The sequence below is a fragment of the Microcaecilia unicolor genome, chromosome 5, assembly GCF_901765095.1.
Source record: "Microcaecilia unicolor chromosome 5, aMicUni1.1, whole genome shotgun sequence".
Classification (NCBI taxonomy): Eukaryota; Metazoa; Chordata; class Amphibia; order Gymnophiona; family Siphonopidae; genus Microcaecilia; species Microcaecilia unicolor.
Window position 1 is genome coordinate 228,913,776 of NC_044035.1, and position 17,338 is coordinate 228,931,113.

General features: G+C 44.3%; 1 protein-coding gene across 2 annotated transcripts in view; it reads left to right on the forward strand.

The window, feature by feature from the left end:
- Window positions 1–17,338, forward strand: part of BRWD1 (bromodomain and WD repeat domain containing 1) — a 523,732-nt gene that overhangs the window by 288,005 nt on the left and 218,389 nt on the right. For both annotated transcript variants that reach the window (XM_030203838.1, XM_030203839.1), the window contains exon 28: window positions 4,057–4,168. In XM_030203838.1, coding sequence (XP_030059698.1) covers window positions 4,057–4,168 — 112 coding nt within the window. The remainder of the gene's footprint in view (window positions 1–4,056; window positions 4,169–17,338) is intronic.

Below are 17,338 nucleotides of genomic sequence, written 5' to 3' on the forward strand. Positions count from 1 at the left end.
CGCTGCTCAAGGTGTGGTGATGCGCAGACTCTCATGGCTGCGTGCCTCCGACCTGGAGAATAGAATCCAGCAGCGGATTGCGGACTCCCTTTGCCGAGCGGACAACATTTTTGGAGAAAAAGTCGAACAGGTGGTAGAGCAGCTCCACCAGCGGGATAACGCTTTCGACAAATTCTCCCACCGGCAGCCTTCAGCATCTACCTCTTCAGATAGATGTTTTTATGGGGGAAGAAGGGCTGTTCCCTACTCTTCTGGTAAGCGTAGGTACAATCCTCCCTCTCGACAGCCTGCGGCCCAGGCTAAGCCCCACAGCTCCCCAGCAAAAGCAGGGGGCGAGCTTTTGACTGGCTCCAGCAGAGCATAGCCGATGTCAAAGTGTCCGTGCCGAACGATCTGCCGGTCGGGGGGGAGGTTGAAAGTTTTTCACCAAAGGTGGCCTCTCATAACCTCCGACCAGTGGGTTCTCCAAATAGTCCGGCAAGGATACACCCTCAATTTGGCCGCCATGCCTCCAAATTGTCCACCGGGAGCTCAGTCCTTCAGCTTCCAGCACAAGCAGGTACTTGCAGAGGAACTCTCAGCCCTTCTCAGCGCCAATGCGGTCGAGCCCGTGCCACCTGGGCAAGAAGGGCTGGGATTCTATTCCAGGTACTTTCTTGTGGAAAAGAAAACGGGGGATGCGTCCCATCCTAGACCTAAGGGCCCTGAACAAATATCTGGTCAAGGAAAAGTTCAGGATGCTTTCCCTGGGCACCCTTCTTCCCATGATTCAGCAAAACGATTGGCTATGCTCTCTGGACTTAAAGGATGCTTATACACACATCCCGATACTGCCAGCTCACAGACAGTATCTTCGATTTCGTCTGGGATCACGTCACTTCCAGTACTGTGTGCTACCCTTTGGGCTCGCCTCTGCGCCTAGCTGTGGTAGCAGCAGCGCTTCGCAGGCTCGGAGTGCACATGTTCCCTTATCTCGACGATTGGCTGGTGAAGAACACTTCCAAGGCAGGAGCTCTACAGTCCATGCAGATGACTATTCGACTCCTGGAGCTACTAGGGTTTGTGATAAATTACCCAAATTCCCACCTTCTCCCAGTACAGAGACTCGAATTCATAGGAGCTCTGCTGGATTCTCGGACGGCTTGTGCCTATCTCCCGGAGACGAGGGCCAATAATCTGCTGTCCCTCGTCTCCCGGGTACGAGCGTCCCAGCAGATCACAGCTCGGCAGATGTTGAGATTGCTTGGCCACATGGCCTCCACAGTTCATGTGACTCCCATGGCTCGTCTTCACATGCGATCTGCTCAATGGACCCTAGCTTCCCAGTGGTTTCAGGCTGCTGGGGATCTAGAGAACGTGATCCACCTGTCCACGAGTTTTCTCAAATCCCTTTGCTGGTGGACGATTTGGGCCAATTTGACTCTGGGATGCCCCTTCCAAATTCCTCAGCCACAAAAGGTGCTGACTACGGATGCGTCTCTCCTGGGGTGGGGAGCTCATGTCGATGGACTTCACACCCAAGGAAGCTGGTCCCTCCAGGAACGCGATCTGCAGATCAATCTCCTGGAGTTACGAGCGGTCTGGAACGCTCTGAAGGCTTTCAGAGATCGGCTGTCCCATAAAATTATTCTAAATTCAGACAGACACAACCAGGTTGCCATGTATTACATCAACAAGCAGGGGGGCACCGGATCTCGCCCCCTGTGTCAGGAAGCCGTCAGCATGTGGCTCTGGGCTCGTCGTTACGGCATGTGGCTCCAAGCCACATATCTGGCAGGCGTAAACAACAGTCTGGCCGACAGGTTGAGCAGGATTATGCAACCTCACGAGTGGTCGCTCAGTTCCTGAGTAGTGCGCCAGATCTTCCAAGTGTGGGGCACCCCCTTGGTAGATCTCTTCGCATCTCGAGCCAACCACAAGGTCCCTCAGATCTGTTCCAGACTTCAGGCCCACGGTCGACTGGCATCGGATGCCCTCCTTCTGGATTGGGGAGAAGGTCTGCTGTATGCTTATCCTCCCATACCTCTGGTGGGGAAGACTTTGTTGAAACTCAAAGAAGACGGGGGCACCATGATTCTGATTGCTCCCTTTTGGCCGCGTCAGATCTGGTTCCCTCCTCTTCTGGAGTTGTCCTCCGAAGAACCGTGGAGATTGGAGTGTTTTCCGACCCTCATCACGCAGGACGAAGGGGCGCTTCTGCATCCCAACCTCCAGTCTCTGGCTCTCACGGCCTGGATGTTGAGAGCGTAGACTTTGCCTCTTTGGGTCTGTCGGAGGGTGTCTCCCGTGTCTTGCTTGCCTCCAGGAAAGATTCCACTAAGAGGAGTTACTTCTTTTTATGGAGGAGTTTTGCCGTCTTGTGTGAAAGCAAGGCCTTAGATCCTCGCTCTTGTCCTACACAGACCCTGCTTGACTACCTTCTGCACTTGTCTGAGTCTGGTCTCAAGACCAACTCTGTAAGGGTTCACCTTAGCGCAATCAGTGCATACCATTACCGTGTGGAAGGTAAGCCGATCTCAGGACAGCCTTTAGTTGTTCGCTTCATGAGAGGTTTGCTTTTGTCAAAGCCCCCCGTCAAACCTCCTACAGTGTCATGGGATCTCAATGTCGTTCTCACCCAGCTGATGAAACCTCCTTTTGAGCCACTGAACTCCTGCCATCTGAAGTACTTGACCTGGAAGGTCATTTTCTTGGTGGCAGTTACTTCTGCTCGTAGAGTCAGTGAGCTTCAGGCCCTGGTAGCCCAGGCCCCTTACACCAGATTTCATCATAATAGAGTAGTCCTCCGCACTCATCCTAAGTTCTTGCCGAAGGTAGTGTCGGAGTTCCATCTGAACCAGTCAATTGTCTTGCCAACATTTTTTCCCCGTCCTTATCCCTGCCCTGCTGAACGTCAGCTGCACACATTGGACTGCAAAAGAGCATTGGCCTTCTATCTGGAGCGGACACAGCCCAACAGACAGTCCGCCCAATTGTTTGTTTCTTTTGATCCCAACAGGAGGGGAGTGGCTGTGGGGAAACGCACCATTTCAAATTGGCTAGCAGATTGCATTTCCTTCACTTATGCCCAGGCTGGGCTGGCTCTTGAGGGTCATGTCACGGCTCACAATGTCAGAGCCATGGCAGCGTCAATGGCCCACTTGAAGTCAGCCACTATTGAGGAGATCTGCAAAGCTGCAACGTGGTCATCTGTCCACACATTCACATCTCATTACTGCCTGCAGCAGGATACCCGACGCGACAGTCGGTTCGGGCAGTCAGTGCTTCAGAATCTGTTCGGGATTTAGAATCCAACTCCACCCCCCTAGGCCCATGTTTTATTCTGTTCCAGGCTACACTCTCTGTTAGTTGGATAAGTTATTAGGTCAATCTCAGTTATGTCCTTGCCGTTGGAAGGCCCAATTGACCATGTTTGTTGTTTTGAGTGAGCCTGGGGGCTAGGGATACTCCATCAGTGAGAACAAGCAGCCTGCTTGTCCTCGGAGACAGCGAATGCTACATACCTGTAGAAGGTATTCTCCGAGGACAGCAGGCTGATTGTTTTCACAAACCCGCCCACCTCCCCTTTGGAGTTGTGTCTTCCCTTGTCTTTGTCTTGCTACATACGGGACTGACGAACACGAGCCAGTTCAGGCGGGAAGACGGCCGCGCATGGGCGTGCGAGAGCTAGCAAAGGCCTTTGCTAGTGAAGTTTTCCGATTGGAGGGGCTGCCGAGGACGTCACCCATCAGTGAGAACAATCAGCCTGCTGTCCTCGGAGAATACCTTCTACAGGTATGTAGCATTCGCTTTATCTGCAGCAGGGCCCATAGGAATAAAATGGTCCCTGCTGCAGATAACTCGAGCTAAGCTTTAGTAAAAGACCCCCTTAGGTATTTAAAACCCTGGCTAGTCTAAAGAACAGAAGCCAGGTCTCAAAATCAAACACACGTTTCCTGCATAGCCATAAAACTTTCGCTGAGCCACTGGGCCAATTCCAGGATGCATGATTAATCTTGTAGGATTTGCAATATTGAATTTTGTAGCAATATCTATAAAATCTATTTTTCTTTTCAGGAGACAGATTTCGCTCAATAATAGATGATGCCTGGTGGTTTGGAACAGTTCTTGATCAGCAACCACATCAAACTGATTATCCAGACAGTCTCTTTCAGTGCTACATTGTCCAGTAAGCTCAATGATCTTACCTGATTATTGTAAAGCTTAAGCTAATTTATTACAAATGTAGAACCAGTTTATGAAGGTGTGTGTATCTTTTGAAGTAATTTATAATGTAGGTTTCCAATCCATACTCAGATTTTAATTAAAATAAACCATGTCAAGATAACTTTCTATAAATAGTATAATGGACAATAAGTGCTTGTGAACCTGAAGCATTTATAAAATATAGTGTGTTGCTAAAGAGACACGTATTTGGTGCAACCCACAAGAGAAACACTTTATTAAAAAAATAATAATAAGCATTCTAGTGGGTTTATACATATAAATAGCATTATGTACACAAATGTTTTTTTCAGTTTGTATGTAAATGGTACTACCTACATGTATAAATGGTAGCTTCTTTAAATCTGCACATCCATGAGGAGCTAAGGAGCTGTCCTCCAAACAAACCTTTTGCAAAGGGACGCGATTTTAAAATTGTAGTAGTAAGCACGGTTTCTCCCTTAAACATTCCTTTAAACCACAGGTAAGAGTTATACATCACTTATATCTTGTATAAATGCTGATGTGGGGAGCACTTTATATGTGTTTTGGCTGTTTTAAAATATGGAAAGCACATATACTTTAATGGGAGTTACATCCACAAAGTAGTTTCTTACCCTGTAACAAGGGTTCTTCGTGGACAGCAGAATACTATAGTCACACAATACCACCCATAAAGGAGCTGACATGGATCTGCTCTTCCAGAGCTCAGAGACTTCTGAGCTTGCCACAGTCATTCCTGTGCTCCAGAAATTGCCCCTCTTCTGTTCATGTTCTAACAAGCTTCAACCCCAGCATGGATGGATGAAGTAACTGGCTGTAATGTCCTGCTTTCAACAGAGAAACCTCATTACAGGGTAAGCAGCTACACTTTATCCATGTATATATAAGTAGTATGTCTGCAGCCACACAAGTGATAAAGCTGAGGGTCATGAATATGAGGAGTTTTTATTTCACATTTCATAACCCAAGTAAAGAAAACAAATAGAAGATTAGGTAGGTTGAAGCTTAATCACAACTTTTAATGAATATCTTTCAGAATCATATGCACATGGAGCAGGGTGAGAACTAGTTTAACTAGAAAAACTTCTGAAAACAGATTTACCAAATGCGGAATTTGCAGCTGAAGCTTGGTCAATGCAATAATGCTTTGCAAAGGTGTAGTGTTGCCCAAGTTGCTGACAAAACATTATGCAACTGTTCTATTGCTGCTGCCATAGCTCTAAGCTAATGGACAATGACTTTAACAGGAAGGCTGGTATTTGTTTGCTTATAGCAGAAAGAGAGAGATTATACAATGCATACAGATGGAGTAATGTTGCTGAGACACTGATCTTAGGGGGCTGTAGGACAAATTCAGTATGTTGGAACATTTTGTCCTTTGACTTCCAAAGACCTTCTGCAGTCCAAGGTGTGCATCAACTGCTCATCTGTTGGTCTGTGGGGCAGTGGGTAGAACGCCGGTAGCACCACTGGCTGATTAATGTGAAAAGTTGCAACTACCTTTAGTTTAAAAAAATAAAAATTGTGTGTGTGAAGCACCAATCTGATCAAAAAAGCTGTAAGTACAGTTTTGACTTGGTCTTCACTCATACAGTGGAATAACATCTTCCAGGAAAAACTTTAGAAGATTTAATGGTTTGAAGGGTGATCCCATTAATCGAGAGAGCTAAATTAAAATCCCAAGTTGCTGAAAGTTTCTTGACAGGTAGTCTTATATTAACCCTTTCATGAACCTTACTACCAGGGGATGTTTATATATTGGCTTTGCATCCACTTGCTCATGGTATGCGGAAATAACACTAAGGTGCACCTTGATTGAAGTTGTGGCAAGTCCTTAAAAAAAAAAAAAAAAAAAAAAAAGGCATTTCAAGAACAAATGCACAGGTGAGTGAACAGGATCAGAATTTTGACTACCACACTACAATACATATCTTTTCCATTTGAATTCATAAGAATTGGAGGATTGCTTTTTAGCAGATTTCCTGCACTTCTCTTAGAATGGAGTGCTGTGCTACAAAGTACCTTTTCTTGTCCAAGCCGCAAGAGCTTGGGAATGGAGGTTGATTTTCCCTTGAGTTATTAGAGATGGAATCTTTGATAGCTAAGGAGGAACTAATTTCTCGAGGAAAGGAAACCATATTTGTTTGGACCATTGAGGAGTTATTAAAGTTACCATCATTGCATTGTGGCGGTAGATCTTTGCTATTATAGGTATTGGTTGAAAAGAAGCCTCGTCTGACACTGCAAAGGCATCAGTTGTTAATGTGCCTTTGACTGGATAGAAGCAAAAACATGGACATTTCCTGTTTATTGCATTTGTATAAAGGTCTATGCTGGATGACCCCTATTTCTGGAAGATCTTGTCGAGGACTACCTCATCAAGAAACCTCATATGAGGATCTAAGTGCTGGCTTAAAGAGCCTGCAATTTGATTTTGATCCCCTGGGAGATATGATGTTATCAAAAAATCTTGTACTTACTGTTAAGATCCAGATTCTTTTACTTTCCAACAAAGCTCACGTGTTTTTGTTCGTCGATATAAAACAGGGGTGAGCAACCATGGTCCTCGAGGACCCACAACCCAGTCGAAATTTCAAGATTTCCATAATAAATATGCATGAGGTATATTTGTGTACAGTGGAAGCAGTACATGCAAATCAACCTCGCGTATATTCATTATGGAAATCTTGAAATCCTATCTGGGTTGTGGCTCTCAAGGACTGTGGTTGCCCACTTCTGATATAAAACATAGCAATTGATTGTCCATCTCAATCTCTGTTTTGTTGGACATCTGTTTCTTAAAGGCTTGCCTTGTATGGAGGACTGCTTGATTCCTTCTGATTTGTATGAAGGTGTTTCTCTTATAATTTCCAACATACTTGTGTAAGGTGTTGAATGTGAGCACTCCATCCTAATCTGGAAGCATCTATTCTGAGAGTTACGATTGGTTGAAGAAGGTGAAAACACTTCCCTAAGAGCAGGTTGCTGGATTTGATGGACCTTCGGTCTGTCCCAGTATAGCAGTACTTGTGTAATGACCAAACTGCATTCTGTGTGTACGAATTTGAGTTTCCAGGTGCAAGATATTATGATCCCACATCCGTCTTTTATGGATATAATATGGTGTCCCCTTTCGATACCGCCTTAGCGGTCTCCCAGAATAAAATGGGTGGATCTGTGTACTATTATTGTTGTAATAATACTGCCATTTCTTTTGAATATATTCCTGATAGTGTCATTGTATAACTGTAATGGGAATCTCCACTGTGATATGTCCATATGACTTCCCCCCTCCCCCGCTACTGAATCCAGATCAACGCGTGGTCCGAAATGCCATAAGGGACCCATCGCTGCCTGGGAAGGTAAAAAATAATCCAGTCTTGCCTGGGTAGAGTGTGCTTGAGATAGATGTGTGTAGTCTCTCTCCTGGGTGTTTTTACACATCTAGAAGATTGAACACTATATACAAGGGATAGCCCTTTACTGAAATCTAAATGAGTCTAAGCTGAAGGATGAGATCTGTCCAGTTGTGTGTCGTAGACTGTTAAAATCCTCTCCCAATATCACGTCCTCCGAAATTGGGAAGAGAAGATTTTATTAATTTGCAAAAAACCTGATTTTTAAATACATTGGGTGTGTAGAAATTGCACATCAAAATTTTTGTTTTTGGATTATTAACTGGGCTATTACATACCACCCATCTGGACTGGAGTGTGTTTTTATGAACCTGAAAATCCAAACCTCTATGTAATAGATTGAACACTCCTGCATTAAGGTGTAATACTGGTGATTCTATAATCGGTCCTAACCATCACCTATGAAATTTTTTATGTTCCAAAGATGATAGAGTTTCTTGGAGGAAAGCTTATATCCGTTTTTTGCCATGGTTTCCCTTTCCAGGGTTCAGTGTGGTTTACGTTTTAGGTGAGACAATAGCCGATAATGTTAGTGTGAGGTATGAAATCAATTAGAGAGCACTGGTGTAATGCATGAGACCAAAAACATTATAGGAAAGGATAATGGATGATGATAAGAGGTAGAAGTCAATGGATTGAAACAAGCTGAACTATTTGCAAAAACTGTGTGTCTCCAGCATAAAATAGCTGCATGTTTCTTTAGCAATGAAAACATTTCCCTAAAAGAAAAATGAAAATGATTAAAAAAAAAAAATAGAAGGATCAAGAAATGTACAAGCAATGAATGTAAAAACCTGAAAACTCAAGAAAAAAAAAAAACAATTTACCCCTTTCCCCATCCCTGCCCATTCCAATTCCCCTCTTTCTCATAATATTCCAGTTCTCACTTGATTGAGCTTGTCATGTCATGACACCCTCTTCCACCCCACAGACATCCCCTTCCAACATCATATAAACTGCCTGTGGTCCCCAGCACTGGCAGCTGAAACAAATTACATAGTATGTGATTTCGTAAAACTTAGTATAGTGCAACTTAAAAAATAAAATACAGTGCCATCCGCTTAAGTGCAAGGATGGCACTGTATTTTATTTTTTAAGTTGCACTCCAGATAGGCCCGCACGGTGTTGAGACTCTCCACGCTCTTGCAAAAGTGACAGCAGGAGGTTGTTGAATTTCGTTAGTATGTGCCTCGCTGCTCATTTCTTCACCTGTTTCATCATCGGCCGTTGTTGCCTGCGTGTAGGCGCATATCTGGACATCAGTGTTGTCATCAGCTGTTTGTAGGTCGTAATCAACAGCTATGTAGCGATGAAATTCCTCTTCAGTAACACCGGCTGGGATGTCTATAACCTGTTCATCTGACGCGTTCATAACAGCTGCATCTGTTTCATCCCTCTCCACATCCTTAACGCTTGCCCGCTTGTAGCAGTTCACAATGGTTGCTTGTGTAACATGATTCCAGGCTTCTTGTAGGGAATCCAACAGTGATAGATTAGAGCCAGTTCAACAGCACGTTTATCCTTGCCAGTCTGGTCATCCATAACGCTCATCAGACGACATAGCACAAGAGCCCGACATTGTTGTTTGAAATTGGCTATTATGCCCTGATCCATAGGTTGGATCAGAGAGGTAGTGTTTGGTGGCAGGAAGACCACCTTGACGTTAGACAGCCTGACATCATCCCTGTGTGCAGCACAATTATCACAAAGCAACAAAATCTGACGCTTTTGTGCCCGCATTCTGGTATCTAATTTCTTTAGCCACTGCTTCCAAATTTCCCCAGTCATCCATGAATTTGTGTTAGCTTTGTATGACACAGGAAGTCGCTTAACTTTCTTGAAGCAACGGGGCTGTTTGCTCTTTCAAATGACGAGGGGTTCCAACTTCTCTCTCCCATCCATATTGCAGCAAAGGAGGATCATCAGTCAGTCCTTCGACATTTTACCTCCAGTAGTTTTGGCATGTTTGATTGCAAGTGTTCCATCAGGTATCGCTCGCCAGTAGAGACCGTTTTCGTCAGCATTGAAAATGTCACGAGGTGCAAACTCGTTCAAGATGGTAGGAAGGACTGAAATAACCCAATTTTCAGCACCAAAGTTATCAGCATCTTGTTTTTCACCATGCTGTTTCTTGAATTTTGTTGTTCCTCTCCTTCCATCTTTCCAACCATTCAGCAGTGGCTTTGAATTCAGTTAGTCCAAGGCTTTCAGCTAGCTGGTTAGCTTTCTCCATAAGTAGTGGGCCACTGACAGGAAACTGTCTGCTCCTGACTCGAGAAAACCACCGAAGAAGAGCATCTTCTACCTCCTCAGCATTTCCTGCCCATTTTCGTTTCCGTTGTGGATTTGTATTGTTTTGCCAGTCTTCCAGAAGCTGGTCTTTCTGCTTCAAGACACGTGAAATTTGACTGGGATTGATACCATATTCTTTAGCAATAGATGCTTGACTTTGTTTTCTAATTTTTTAAGAACTTCTATTCGTTGAGACAGTGTTAAAAAGTCCTACAGTTCCGTCGCGATGACGACCCCGGTGCATGCTCTAACAGCATTCTTTCGCTTATTCTGCCTGTGGCAGTTAGAGGCAGTAAATTTGAAATCTCATCGGTTGTCACGCACCAATCGGCTTCCGTATTCTGTGCACACGCTTATGCAGAGTCTTTCCTGAAGAGGAGCGGTCTTAAACCATGCATATAAGCGAATCTTGAACTTATCAGTGGTGCACTAAACCGAAGTTTGTCCCCATAGAAATTGATGGCGCCAAAAATGGAACCAAAGTGCGGCATGCAGTTAAAACAGAGCATTCGCTTATCCGACGTGCACTTAAATGAAGTGCACTGTATATATATCTATATAATAATTTTTAACTCTGCTTCCCTGGATGGCTGGCTGGCTGGGTTTGTAACAGCATGCTGACATCAGCTCACCTCCAGCGTTGCATTCCCTTCCCTCTGTGTCCCGCCCTCGCGTAAAGACGAAATGACGTCAGAGGAGGGCAGGACACTGAGAGAGAAGGCTGGAGGCGACGATGCAAGCCCAGCCTGCCACTACTGCAACCTCAAGTAAGATGAACGACTTAAGGCAGGGCGGCAGGAAGGACAGAGTCACTTGCCATTGAGAGGAGGGGAGAATCGCTGGACATGGATGGGAGGGCAGGGCAGAGGAGAATTGCTGGATATGGATGGGAAGAGAGGAGAGAATCGCGGGACACGGATGGGAAGGCAGGGCAGAGGAAAATCGCTGGACATGTAAGGGAAGCCAGAATCGTGAGACACGGAGGGGATGGGAGGGGAGGGAAGAATCACTGGACATGGAGGGGAGGGCAGGGGAGAGAGGAGAAATCGCTTAGACGAGAGCCTTCCTAGGGCCCGAACTCTCGTCCACGCTCTCATTACCTCTTGCCTCGACTACTGCAACTTGCTCCTCACTGGCCTCCCACTCAGCCATCTATCCCCCCTTCAATCCATTCAGAACTCTGCCACACGTCTTATATTCCGCCAGAACCGATATACTCATATCGCCCCTCTCCTCAAGTCACTTCACTGGCTTCCGATCAGATACCGCATCCAATTCAAGCTTCTCCTCCTTACTTACAAATGCACCCGGTGTGCTGCTCCTCACTACCTCTCTACCCTCATCTCCCCCTACGTTCCTGCCCGTAACCTCCGCTCACACAACAAATCGCTCCTCTCAGTACCCTTCTCCACCACTGCCAACTCCAGGCTCCGCTCATTTTGCCTTGCCTCACCCTATGCCTGGAACAGTCTTCCTGAATCCCTACGCCAAGCCCCCTCCCTACCCATCTTCAAATCCTTGCTTAAAGCTCACCTCTTCAATGCTGCTTTCGGAACCTAACCTTTCGAACATATAGGTTGCCCCAATCTGTCTGACCTTTCAGATTAACTGTACATTTGTCTTTTAGATTGTAAGCTCTTCGAGCAGAGACTGTCTTTCCATGTTAAATTGTACAGCGCTGCGTAACCCTAGTAGCGCTTTAGAAATGTTAAGTAGTAGTAGTAGTATCGTGTGTATCAAAGTACCGCTTACAAAATTAATCCCATCGCATGGTTCCACACATCTGGATAGTCTTTATCAATGTCATCGTTCTGTGGCGGCCTCCGTTATTTCCAAAAAAATGAGTCTGACACCAATGGTGGATTTGCAACCTGGTTAGAAACAGAAGTATATTTTTGCTGAAAATAGCTTGGAACATATGGGCGAAAAAGTTTTCTCTTTGGTAGCTACCCCTGCTCAGTAATCCTGATATCAAAGTAATTAATTGTTCTGATATTGGAGTTTTTCTCCCCTTCCTCCCCTCTCCCCCCCCCCCCCCCTTTCCAGAAGTGCTTGAAGGATTGCCGCTTTATGTGCATAGTTCAATATTTTTAGAATTACCACTCAGGGTCTGAGTCTGATTTACATGGGCCTAATCTGTGGGCTTGTTCCACCTGCAGCGGTCCCAGGTGCTCAGGAAGACCCAACTCGTAAATAAACATCGCCTCCAAAAAGCCCAGGATCTCAGCATCCGTTATAGTGTCAGGGATGCCCAGCAGCCAAAGATTGTTCCTTTGGGAGCGATTTTCCAGCTTCTCAATTTTATCTTGACAAGTAGTGAGCTGTTTTCTTAGCTGGGCACTCATAGTTTCAGCTGCACTCCTCGAGTTCACCAACCCGCTGCTGGTATAGGGCCGTGTCTTTACCAAGCTCTGTTATTACCGCATGCATTTTGCTTATTTTCCCTTCCATTGGGGCCTGACATTTATTTAAGAGCATTTCCTTTAGTGTTGCTACTTGGGCTGCCACCTCCAAGACCCAAAGCGAACTTGGTGCAGTACATGCCAGGTTTGCTGCAGCAATTTCTTCCTGCATGCAGTTCCTCTCGTGCTCTTTCCTCGCCAGTTTCACCAACATTATTACAGCTCACGGCTGAAATCCACTCCGTTCTGATCGCATGGGTGTAATTATGATAGTATTGAATGAGGGGACTGACAGGTCAGTAAAATATTGGGTTCTTGAGATAGGAGAGCTGCAAATCAGCGTCTTCTCCTTCCCATAGCATTACGTGACCTCTTTTACATAATATGTTAAATACTTTATTTCTTTTCAATAAAAATATTGAAATAAAAAAAATTCTCTTCCAAGTTCAGTCATCACTGGATAATGTTGTACACAGAGAGAGAGAGAGAGAGACTGAATGGGAAGATCTTTTCTTTTATTGTCCTGAAGAACTATTCAAGATTAAGGGACCTTTTTACAAAGACATGATAGGCCTAACGCGGACCTACCACGTGTAAAAAGGTAAAAACTATATATTTTTAAAATTTTTGCCACGTGAGGTGTGTCTGGGGGCAGCGAGTAGGCAGGCAGTGGAGGGGTTAGGGAGTGGAGGAGTGGCCTAGTGGTTAGAGCACCGGTCTTGAAATTCAGAGGTGGCCAGTTCAAATCCCACTGCTGCTCCTTGTGATCTTGGGCAAGTCACTTAACCCCCCCCCCATTGACTCAGGTACAAACTTATTGTGAGCCCTCCTGGGACAGAAATATTTGTGTACCTGAATGTAACTCACCTTGAGCTACTACTGAAAAGTGTGTGAGCAAAATGAAAATAAAATAAATAAAAATAAATAAAATGCCTGTGCTAATCAAGTAGCGTGGGCACATTAGCACATGCTACCCAAATTAGTGCGGGAGCCCTCATCCCTTCTTAACCTAGAACGCATGACGTTAAAAATATACATATTAACGTCATGGGGGCCTTTTAGGCCCCCATGCACATAATGTAGAAAAACACACTTAAATAACTTTCACAAGTTTATTTCAAAATTGCTCAATAAAATATGAATAGTGGACAACATTTTAATTATAATTTTTCACAGAAAACACCAAAAAATCTTTTTTTTTCCCAAATTTCACGCAAAGACATGAAAACACACAAAAATGCATAGAAATCTATAGCAAACTAGCTGCAGCTACATTTTTATTCTAACTTTCTTTTCTATTATATTAGTCTTCCAAACAATTCTGACATGTTATTTTTTCAGAAGAGTGTTCTTTGCAAACAGTTTCCTTACAAGTGGAACAATATCGCTCAGTTTTCCTCTCTATGTTTCTTGGACACATGAAACAACGCTTTCGTTTTCTTTCTCCTGGCTCTGGAGTAATCTGAAACTGTACGCCACACCGTTTCATTGCTTCTTTAGTTTTCTTTGGCAAGCATTTCAAGTCGCTTCGCTCTATCATGTGAGGTATTACAAGTTCATGACAAAGGTCCTTCAAGAATAAGCGTCTCCTGTCCTTCCTCTGTGCATGAAATTCAGGATGAGTTTCTGTATAAATAATGAATGAATTTAGGGCTGCTACATCAAGCATATTTGAAAATAGTACTACAGGCCATCGTTTTGTTTGCCTCTTACACGAATATTCTCCCACCATCTCATCCATTTTATCTACACCTCCTTTTGTTGCATTGTAATGCAGGATGATTTCTGGTTTCAATTTTTGGTTATTGCTGTCAACACTGCAATCGTGATGCATGGTACTGAGTAAAATTACAGATTTCTCCTTCTTTGCCTTGTAAGATACCAAAGTCGCTTTGTTATTGAATCCAAAGACACTCTCATAAAGTGCTCGCTGACGATTGTGTTTGAGTGCTGCTGGAATTTCTCGTCTGTTTTGCTTTATAGTACCAACAAGTGTAATAGCTTTTGCAAGCAGAAAATTGCCTAGTTCAACATTGGTGAAATAATTGTCCATGGTGATGTTTCTACCTGAATTGAATATTGGAACAGCAAGAGTTTTGACTATTTCAGACCCCAGATCCTTCTGTACTGGTGCACCAACCTCTTTGCCACAGTAGATTACGCCATTTATGCCATAATAATTTGCAGAATCACACATCCAGAAGATTTTTATACCGTACTTGGCTGGCTTGCTGGGCATGTATTGTATGAATTTGCAGCGTCCTCTGAACGGTACAAGTTGCTCATCTACAGTAACATTAGTACTAGGATTGTAAAGTTTTGTGCAATTTTTGATAAATATGTTCCAGATATAACTGATAGGGGCTAATTTGTCTGTTTCAAACCTCGCTGCACGAGTTCGCTTATCATCAAAGCGAATGATCCTTCTAATTTCCTCATATCTGCCCACTGACATTGTCGCCTTATAGTGTGGATCAGAAAGTGGGTCCAGAAATAATTCTCGTATTGGGACATCATACGATTTTTGACTCCCTGCCAGCAGGAAGAGTCCAATATATGCATAAAGTTCCTCTTTTGAGATATTTTTCCAGGACTTATTTTTTGCTGAAGCGATACGTCTTCCTTCTAGGTTTGAACATAATAGGACCTCTTCTGCAATATTGTCAGAAAAATAAGTACAGAATACATCTTTAGGGGTAAAGTAACTGGGACTTCCCACAGCTCCTTGAGCCTGTCTCACAATATTGTGTATTGGAGTACGTCCGACTAATGTAGGATTACTGTCCCAAAAAAACATTCGTTTTGGATGTTCTACTTATCACTTCTTGAGGATCCACTAGATTCACTTCTTCATCATCAGAAGAATCACTGGATGAGGATGTTTGATTAGCTGGTGGCAGATATTCTTCATCAGACAAAGATAGTTCACTTTCATCATCGCTTTGAAACATAATCGCTTCAATCTCTTGGTCAGTCAGACACTTGGAGGAAGACTGTGCCATTGCTGACTAGATGTTAGAAAATGAAACAGATTTCCTCTCAACAGCTTATCTTATCACAGGTCCTTCAGCAATTAGCTCACAGTGTATACTGTCCTCAGTGTTCAGAGGACCTGAGGTGATGTCATGGCCTTATCACTCCCTCCAAAAATCACATGACATCCTCACATGTTATTATCCACACCCTGGCCCCTCCACCAGCATTACTGAGTACAAATAAAGTAACTTGAGACACAAACACTTCTGAGAACATGATAAAAACAGCGGGGGCCTAAAAGGCCCCCAATTCGTACAGATGTAGTTTTCACCAAACAAGCATTGTTACACCATAATGCCTATGAAAAAAAATTATATGAACAACTAGATATTATCAACAATGACATACTTGAGTAATACCTTGAGTTTCAAAATTCTAACTAAAGTAATTTTGCAGATAATAGCAAAAATGTAAGCATGGGGGCCTAAAAGGCCCCCAATATGCGTTCTAGGGTTAAATAGATGGCAGTAAGTGCTTCTGGCGGTAGTGGCCACACGCTAATGAGGAAATTAGTGTGTGGCAATTACACCCCCCACCACCACCACCACAACTGTGGCCATTTTACTGCCATGCTAAAAGTGGCCACAGAGGTAGGAAAACCACACACTGACAGCGCCATCCACCTTTTAGTGTGGCTTAGTAAAAGGACCCCTAAATGAGGTGATGGGGACCTTTGGTGAACTGGAGACAAATGTCTTGGCCCAGCGCTCCTTTAAGTCTTATTTTTAGCATGCTCTTTGTCTGCAGATTGCTGTCACAATGTGGAGGAGGAGCTGTCCTCTGACATCTATCTGCAACAGTATGATTTTGGTACCGTTTGCCATTTGGGGCTCTGGAGTGAATGAGTTGTGCTTGAAGAAGCCCTTTTCTATAGTAAAGTAGTTGGCATTGAGGGGAAGGAACCATTGTGTCTGGGGATGCCCTCCCACACTTACATAATCTCTGGGGAAACCTTTATTGTAATCAATCTGTTTAATCAGAGCTGAGGGGGAGGAGTTGCAGTTTGATGCCCCTATGCTGGGGATGTCCTTTTGAATTGATTGACCCTTGAGGAGCCATTGTGTTATGAGAATGTGTTGGAGCCAAGGTAGACACATTTATCACTTCCCTCGCCCTTAATTGTCTTGTCTTGTCTGTATTATTTTTAGATTGTAAGCTCTATTGAGCAGGGACTGTCTCTCTATGTCAGGTGTTCAGCGCTGCGTGCGTCTGGTAGCGCTATACAAATGTTAATAATAATCACATCAGTTCTATGCTGGAGAGTTGTACCTTGAATCTTGCCACTTCAAAGCTTAAGGGGAGGTGTGATTCGGCACATGACTTGAAAATCTCAAAATGATGGCATAAACAAGCAGACCTGATGATTAAAGTCAAACCAGATGTTTATTAAAATAAGTTCAAATTGCTTAATGTCAGACCTCATAGTAACATAGTAGATGACGGCAGAAAAAGACCTGCATGGTCCATCCAGTCTGCCCAAGATAAACTCATATGTGTATACCTTACCTTGAATTTGTACCTGTCTTTTTCAGGGCACAGACCGTATAAGTCTGCCCAGCAGTATTTCCCGCCTCCCAACCACCAGTCCCACCTCCCATCACCGGCTCTGGTACAGACCGTATAAGTCTGCCCTCCCCTATCCTAGCCTCCCAACCACCAACCCCTCTTCCCCCCCCCCCCCCACCTGCTCCGCCACCCAATTTCAGCTAAGCTTCTGAGGATCCATTCCTTCTGCACAGGATTCCTTTATGCATATCCCACGCATGTTTGAATTCCGTTACCGTTTTCATCTCCACCACCTCCCGCGGGAGGGCATTCCAAGCGTCCACCACCCTCTCTGTGAAAAAATACTTCCTGACATCTTTCCTGAGTCTGCCCCCCCCTTCAATCTCATTTCATGTCCTCTCGTTCTACCGCCTTCCCATCTCCGGAAAAGATTCGTTTGCGGATTAATACCTTTCAAATATTTGAACGTCTGTATCATAT